The 8,815-nt window shown below is 39.8% G+C and overlaps 1 protein-coding gene across 1 annotated transcript in view; it reads left to right on the top strand.

Moving 5' to 3' along the window:
* The first annotated feature begins 5,564 nt into the window (after positions 1–5,564).
* LOC129497114 (cytochrome P450 2J2) overlaps positions 5,565–8,815 on the top strand; it is a 42,386-nt gene continuing 39,135 nt past the window's right edge. The window contains exon 1 of the mRNA XM_055305687.1: positions 5,565–5,840. Within this exon, the coding sequence (XP_055161662.1) occupies positions 5,631–5,840 (210 nt within the window). The 5' untranslated portion in view covers positions 5,565–5,630. The remainder of the gene's footprint in view (positions 5,841–8,815) is intronic.

Below are 8,815 nucleotides of genomic sequence, written 5' to 3'. Positions count from 1 at the left end.
TCACTGGCATTTTGAACTTGAACAAGTGATTTAAAATCTATAAACTTCAGTTCCCTAATCTGAAAAGTTAAGACAATAGCAGCTACATCTCAAATCCGTTAGAAGGATTCAATGAAATAATAACATACAATGACATAGTAAAGTGCTTTGCAATATATTAGGAAACCAGAGGATTAAAATTCTCATCTCAGGTGTAAGAAGACCTAAGTGTCCATGGTATGGGGTGCTCCTTTACTCCAATCACAAGATTAGAATCACCATGTTTTTTTTTGCGTGAAGGTGTTTAATATTACTTCATACCCTGCCAGTGAGGAGTGAAGGAGCCAGGCTGAACAACCAGAGTCTGAAGGGAATATGTGAAAACTGACAAGAAGTCAGACACTGAAGCTGATATAGTTAGTGAGATGATGAAAAGCAAGAACAAAACTATATCTAAAAACAGACAGCTAGCTAAATCTTTCCAAGCAGAGTGCAGCTTGGTTCAAAAGGCATTAGAAAATCCTGAGTTTTATAAACCAGAGTAAAATTTACCCATGGATAGGGGTTAATGTCTGGAAAGTGGCAGAGGACAGACTACTGGTAATATTTTATTTCTTATTTTATGTGCTAATTATACTGGATATGCTAATTTTATGCATATTAATTGAACTGTGCACTTATTATTTGTGCACTTTTCTGCTGTAAGATAGACTTCAAAAAAGTAGTATAAAAGCTTCTTACACTATAATCTGAGGGCATATGGTTCTACTCACCACACATTTACATAAACAAGACAGACATTTAACTGTGACTCACTAAAGAAAAATGATTGGTTTTTCTGGAATTAAAAAATTGAATTGTGGTTCCATATGAATTGTAATATTATATTTTCTATTTCTGTAAAAAATACCATTGGGATTTTGATAGGGCTTGCATTGCATCACTTTAGGTAGTATGGACATTTTAACAATATTAAGTCTTCCCATCCATGAACGTGGGATGACTTTCATTTATTTGTGTTTTCTTTAATTTCTTTCAAGAGTGTTTTATAGTCTTCAGTGTATAAGTCTTTTGCCTCATTGCTTTATTCCTAAGTGTTTTATTTTTTTAAAGCTATGCTAATATTATCTCTGTTCATGATGGCATAATCTGATATATAGAAAACCCTAAAGATTACACATACAGAAAAAACCTACCTGTCAGAACTAATAAATGAATCAGCAAAGTTGCAGGATACAAAATCAACATACAAAAATGAGTTGCATTTCTACATACTGACAAGAACAATCTGAAAGAGGTCCTTTTTTTTTTTTTTTTAATCCACTCTGACAGACTCAGTCTTTTAATTAGTGCATTTAGACCATTGACATTTAAGGTGGTTGCTGATACAGTTGGATTAATCTACCATATTCATTACCGTTTTCTACTAATTGCTCTTGATTTTTCTTTCTTTTGTCTTCAACTCTTTCTACCTTTTCTGGTTTTAATTGAGCATTGTATATAATTCTATTTTCTCTTTTGTCTTAGCATATCAATTATAGTTCTTTTTTTTTATTAAGTAGTTGCCTGGGGTTTTCTTTTTCTTTTTTTTTTTTAAAGATTTATTTATTTATTTATTTATTTATTTATTTATTTATTTATTTATGATAGACGGAGAGAGAGAGAGAGAGAGAGAGAGAGAGAGAGGCAGAGACACAGGAGGAGGGAGAAGCAGGCTCCACGCCGGGAGCCCAACGTGGGACTTGATCCTGGGACGTGACTCCAAGATCGCGCCCTGGGCCAAAGGCAGGCGCTAAACCCCTGAGCCACCCAGGGATCCCCTGGGGTTTTCAATATACATGTCCAACTGATCCAAATCCACTTTTAAATAACATTGTACTGCTTCATTGGTAATGAAAGTACCTTTAATAGTTTTCCTACTGCCTTCCCATACAATATTTCATCATTCATATCACTTAATAATAAGCTATAATCACTGAATACATCATTGCTATTTTTATTTTGATCTGTTATTAGATCAATTGAGAATAAGAAAAACAAAAGATTTTTTTTTTATCTTCACTTAGTTTTTCCCTAATGCTATTCCTTTCTTTATGTAGACCTGAGTTTCTGACCTCTATCTTTTTCCTTTTTTCTGAAGTACTTATTTTAACATTTCTTGTAAGGCTGTTCTACAGCCATCAAATTCCCTCAATTTTTGTTTGAAAAAATTGTTGCTTTTTCACTTGGAAAAGCTTAATAATTTAGGATTTACTTTTATAAAAAATAGGAGCAAATATTAAAATGTTATACTTGCAATTTGAATACTATAATGTAAACACGAGGCACAAAATATCCAATGTTAAATACTGATTTCCTTTACCTGATTCTATATAAATATTGTGTCTTTTATATTTTATAGAAAGGAACTTTTTTTTTTTTAGAAAGGAACTTTTAGAGTTCTGTCAATACTTATATTATGTACTATTATTCCTCACCAAAATCTTCATGAAATCTAAAAGGCTGGCATTAAGGTAGTTATTTTTTTCTTCTTGAGTATTCTAAAACATGCAAGTTTAGATCAGCCTTCAGACTTCCAGGGCACTAATGATATACTAATACAGGACACACGAGAATTTCTTTTTAGCACATTTAAGTTTGTTTTCAGTATGACAGAAATGCCTTCAACTTACAGATATTGGGAAAAAAACATCCAAAGCAAATAAAAAAAGATACAATGTGTCAAATTATTTCATAGTAAAAAATAATGTATCACAATTTTAAAAATAAATCCTTAAAAGCATTTGAAAAATATTTGTGCCTTCTAATTGTCAATGTACTCATGTGGTGGAAGAAGATTAAGACAAGTAATAGAAATTTCAGAAATCTCAAACTATTCTAATTCATAGAATAAGGAATTTGCAAATTAAGAAGTTATCATTGTTGTTTAGAAAATAGGCCTTTCTCTTAATCTCAAATTCACTTTAGATGCTTGACATGTGGCTTAATATCTAAAAATACTCTAGCATAATTATCTGTTAGTATTTATAGAGTGTTACTTCTCTGGATAGACAGGATTCACAACAGTTTTTCAACTAATGCTGAAAAAAACTCACTTGATAACTGTTAATCAGTAATGTTGATTAACTTATTAGTGGCTTAACACTTTATTCAGGAACTAAGGCCTAAGGACCAATGAAAAGAATAATTTGATAATTTTTCATAGTGCAATTCTGTCCATTAGTAAAATTAAGAATTTGATATATATTCCACTTAGTTGCTTTATGTGTTTCCCTGTATGTGATTTGACCAATTAAAAAATGATTTGATCAACCACAAAGCCACGTCAAGTCTTTTTCCTTTTCTTGATTTCTTCCCTTTTTTCGTTTTTTTCTTCTTTTTAAGAGCAACTCAATGATTTGGAAGATTGGTTAGTATAAGAGAACATAGGAGAGAAACACAAAGTTGCATTTAACGCCAATACCAATATTTATCTTGGTTATAACTAAGGATCGTAATAATGTTTGTGTTATTCCCTATTCTTTAGAACATAAATCAAAGCTATTAACTTGAACCTGAGGTATACACAACTTTATGCAAAATACTTTTCACAAGTAACGTTACATTTTAAAATATTAGAAACCAAATATCTATACTGATTTGTATTTTGACTTAATGGAACAAGAAGAGAATGATATTCAGCTAGGGAAGGTCATATTAATAATAATACGTTCTTAAAGTTAAAAATGTCTTCCTCTTCCTTTATATTTGCCAAATGCTACACAATGCCCTGAAAGTACTCATTATAGGAAAAAATGTCAATCATAGCATTTAGATTTTACTTTGGAAGGAGCTAATGAGAAGGAAAATAGAAGGCGAGACTTAATCTTTGTTTTCAAATAAATGGTCTTCATTTTTCTTCTTATAGAAGTTTAAATCATAGTATTATAAATATAACTAAACCATCAGTTTTTGCGGATTTCAGGTAAAGTCCAACACTTCCTTTATACAGTCTGTGAGAAGAGGTCCTGATTTTGGAAACATAGAAAAGCGACTTAAATTCTGTTCTGTTCTATTGCATTATTTTATGCAGACTGTGTATCTATATGTTGAGTACGTAACGTGTGCTATACTGCTAGAAAACTATGCGTCATGATTTGAGTATCTCACAAATGAGGAGACACAGGTAGGCACACACAGAATGACACGGAAGGTTGGAACCTGGGGCCCTACCACTGTCTTGGGGCTTTAGAGGAGGAACCTCAGGTGGCAAACTAAAAAGGAGAAGGACTAAGACATCCTCTTTCAATGCTGACTAAGCATCTGTTGCAGACTAGGCTCAGTGCTAGGGGCCTTGATGCAATGCTTTTATTTTTTAATTAAATAATTAATAAATTAATTATTTTATTTATTTATTTTTTTAGAGGCAGGGGGAAGGGGCGTGGGGGGCAGGGAGTCCTGTAGAGGAAGAGGCGGGGATGAGAATCTTGCGTAGGCTCCACACTCAGTCCTGAGATAAGGGACTCGAACAGGAATCAATGGTCAAGGTCCACGGTTTAACCGAGCCACCCCGGTCCCTGTTGATGCAATGCTTTTTAATCTTCAACACGTTACAAATACAGAATCTTGTTCCCATGTGTGGCAGACTGGTGGATGTATGTATTCACCACCTATTCGCCACTTAACCTCTGGGTCTCAGGTTCCTCAACTGCAAGGTGGAACCCAGAAGAGCATCTATCCTAATTGTGTCAGAACGACATGATTCATGTACAGAGGCGAGTGTGCCGCCTGGCATTTAGTTAAGAGCCCGAGAAATGCCAGGTGCTGCTGTTAGCATCGCCGTTCACCTGGCGGGATTCCAACCGTTGGCTGGGAGAGGGAGACTGAACACCACTGAGCTCAAGTGCTGTGGTGCTCTCGGGGAGGCGCTGAAACCACAGCAGCCCGGGGGCTCCGAGCCAGGCTTTCTAAACAGGGAAGAATCGTGCTCCTAGCCTGGCCTTTTCCAAGAGCGATGCGGGAGGATGTCGTCCCAGGCTTCTGGAGGTCAGCCTGGCTGGCGTGGGGTCGGGGCTGCAGGGAAGGAAGGAGGGGAAACAGAGGCCCACTGGGCGGGCGTGACGAGGGTGGTGCAAAGAGCTGGGACGGAGTTCTCACGCGAGGGCGGTGGGGCGCAGGGGCGGGGCGAGCGGGGCTGGGCTACGTGGGCGGGGGCGGGGCTAGGCGGGCGGGGCGGCAGCGGGAGGGGCGGGGCGAGCGGGGCGAGGTGGGCGGGGCGGCAGCGGGAGGGGCGGGGCGAGCGGGTGAGGCGAGCGGGGCGGCAGCGGGAGGGCGGGGCGAGCGGGGCGAGGTGGGCGGGGCGGCAGCGGGAGGGGCGGGGCGAGCGGGCGAGGTGAGCGGGGCGGCACCGGGAGGGCGGGGCGAGCGGGGCGAGGTGGGCGGGGCGGCAGCGGGAGGGGCGGGGCGAGCGGGCGAGGTGAGCGGGGCGGCACCGGGAGGGCGGGGCGAGCGGGGCGAGGTGGGCGGGGCGGCAGCGGGAGGGGCGGGGCGGGGCGAGATGGGCGAGATGATGGGCGGGGCGGGGCGGGCAGGCGGTCCTGCGAGCTCAGCAGCAGGGACAGGCAGGGACGTCTCGGGCTCAGCGCTCAGCCGAGCGAGAGGACCGGAGAGCCATGCTCGCGGCGGTGGGCTCCCTGGCGGCCACCCTCTGGGCAGTGCTTCATCTCCGCACCCTCCTGCTGGGTGCCGTCGCCTTTCTGTTCTTTGCTGATTTCCTCAAAAGACGGCGCCCAAAGAACTACCCGCCGGGCCCCGTACCTCTGCCCTTCGTGGGCAACTTCTTCCATCTGGACTTCGAGCAGTCGCACCTGAAGCTGCAGCGGGTAGGAGCGGGCGAAGGTGCAGGGCCGTGCCCTGAGCCTGACCTGCAGGACAGGGGCCATCCCGGGGATCGTGGGCGGGCGGCTGGGTGGCTGTGCTGCTAATTAGGTACCGCGGTGAACCCTGCTTTGAGCCTCGGTTTCCCCACCGTCGACCGGCATGATTACACTTGCCCCTTCTAGAAGTGAAATAGTATTCACTGTTTACTATTTAAGGGTGCCAGACATATTACATTCTTTGACCCATTTAATTGTGTATCTCGTTAAATGTTAATGGAATATCCTATTTATAATGTGATCACTTTGTCCTCTTTAATATTTTTATCCTTGGAGATTAAAAACAACAACAACGCTGTGCTTACCTTCTCGAAGGCTGTATTTCCTGAAGGTAAAATGGTAATAGTACCACATAAATCCTCACCACTTCAGTAGCTGAGCTCCTCCCTTTCAGTCTCCTCGCTGCAATCTGTTCTCATTAAAGTAATTGTTTTAAAATGTCCCTCTGCTTAAATTTTATTAGTGCTTCCCATTGCCTTCCAGAGTTAGGACTTCTTAGGGAGCCTCTTTCCACCGTTTTAGAATCATATCCCACCAAGGTTTCCTAACTCTGGCCCTTCTGATTTCCTTAAAATTCCCTCCGACATCCAACCCTTTCTCAAAAATCCTCAGCTGGTTTCCTGTCACTCAGCTAGGTACCTCTGCCACCTGTCACTACCCAACTGAATGACAACTCTGTGATTGGTGGCTATGAAGGTTAAAGAAAATAATCAATGGTCAAACATGACTTTTAGTAGGTGCACAACAAACATTAGTTCCCCTTTCCCTACGTGTACCTGGAGCACTTTAAACCCGTGCATGTGTACTCAAGAGCAGATGGAGAAGGTTTTATCACTTTCTTGGAGAAACACCCAACTGGTAACACTAAATGACAGGATTAGTCATGGAATTTTAAAGTTAGGCTCCTAAACCTATACCTTGTTTAAGAAATAGGCTGTTTAGGGGATCTCTGGGTGGCTCAGCGGTTTAGCGCCTGCCTTTGACCCAGGGCGCGATCCTGGAATCTCAGGATCGAATCCCGAGTCCGGCTCCCAGCATGGAGCCTGCTTCTCCCTCCTGTGTCTCTGCCTCTCTCTGTCTATCATGAATAAATAAATTTTTAAAAAAATTTAAAAGAAATATGTTGTTTAGGGACACGTGGCTAGCTCAGTCAGTGGAATATGGAACTCAGGGTCTCGGAGTTGTACTTTGAGCCCCCTGTTGGGTGTAGAGATTACTTAAAAATAAAATCTTAAAAAATATATATGTTTAATTTCCAAGTATTTGGAAATTTTCCTGCTTTCTATTAATGATTTCCAGTTTGATGCCATTATGGTGAAAGGACACATACTTTGTATAATTTCAGGTCTTTTCAGTTTGTTAAGGCTTGTTTTATGACCCAGGATATAGTCCCATGCATGCTTGAAAAAATATATGTATTCTGCCATTGTTGGTCTGAGTGTTCTATATATGCCAATTATATCTCATTGGATGATCTTGTTTAGTTCTCCATACCCTGACCTCTTATCTACTGATTCTATCAATCACTAGGAGAAGCATCTTGAAATCTCCAACTATAATTGCAGGTTTATCTTTTTCTCAATCTAGTTCTGGTAGTTTTTCCTTTATGTATTTATCATCTCTGTTATTTGGTACATACACATTAAAATTGTTCTATCATCTTGTTGAATTGATTCTTTTGTTATTATGTAATGTCCCTCATCCCTGGTGATTTTCATTGCCTGAACTTTAGCTAATTTGATACAGCCACACCAGCTCTCTTTTGATGATTATTTGCATGGTATATACTTCTTCATTCTTCACTTTTAACCTATTTGTATATTTGAAAAGAGATTCTTGCAGACAGCATGTCAGTGGGTCATTTTTTTTTTTCATTCTGCCAATCTCTGTCTTTTAATTGGTGGATTTAGGTCATTACATTTAATGTAATTATTGATAAGTCAATAGTTAAGTCTGCCATTTTATTTTTTATTATCTATTTTTCCTCTGTCTTTAATTCTATTTCTCCTTTTCTGTCTTCCTGTGGGTCACTTGAACTTTTTTTAAGAATCCCATTTTAATTTATTTTTAGTGCTTTTTAGTATACCTCTTTGCATTGTGTTTAATAGCTGTCAAAGGATTGCAATAGGCACATGTACTTAATGTAGTCTATTAGTATCAACATTTTACCAGTTCAAGTATAATATAGATACCTTATACCCATTAAGTACTTGTATCTTTCCCACTTCATAATTGTCTTAAATTTATGTCTATATGCATTGAGAACCACATCAGACAATATTATAAACTTGCTTTTAACTGTTAAGCATATTTTTTTAATTCAAGAGAATATTCTATTATATTTACCCATTTATCCTTTATGTTGCTCTTCCTTCATTCGCAATGTTCTAAATTTTCCACCAATATCTTTCCTTTCTACCTGAGGAACTTTATTTACCCTTCTTTTACAGCTGGTCTGCTGGCAAAAACTTCTTATAACTTTACCTAAGAATATAACTTTAGTTTGCCTTCATTTTTTAAGTATATTTTCACTTAATAGAGAATTCTAGATTGACAGTTTCTTTCATGTATGAAAGTGCCCCACACTTTAAAATGGGGCAGCTCGGGTGGCTCAGCGGTTTAGCGCCGCCTTCAGCCCAGGCTGTGATCCTGGAGACCTGGGATCAAGTCCCATGTCGGGCTCCCTGCACGGAGCCTGCTTCTCCCTCTGCCTGTGTCTCTGCCTCTCTCTCTCTCTCTCTCTCTCTGTCTCTTATGAATAAATAAATAAAATAAAAAAAAAACACTTTAAAATGTTATACCACTTCTTTCTGGCCTCTGTGGTTTCTAATGAGATATTTGCTATGATTTGAATTGTTGCTCCCCGTAATTAATGAGTTGTTTTTCTTTGCCTGTCAAGAAGTTTTTTGCTTTTATTTCGT

The sequence above is a fragment of the Nyctereutes procyonoides genome, unplaced genomic scaffold (assembly GCF_905146905.1).
Source record: "Nyctereutes procyonoides isolate TBG_1078 unplaced genomic scaffold, NYPRO_anot_genome, whole genome shotgun sequence".
NCBI classification, from domain to species: Eukaryota; Metazoa; Chordata; class Mammalia; order Carnivora; family Canidae; genus Nyctereutes; species Nyctereutes procyonoides.
This window is presented reverse-complemented; position numbering and strand designations above follow the sequence as displayed.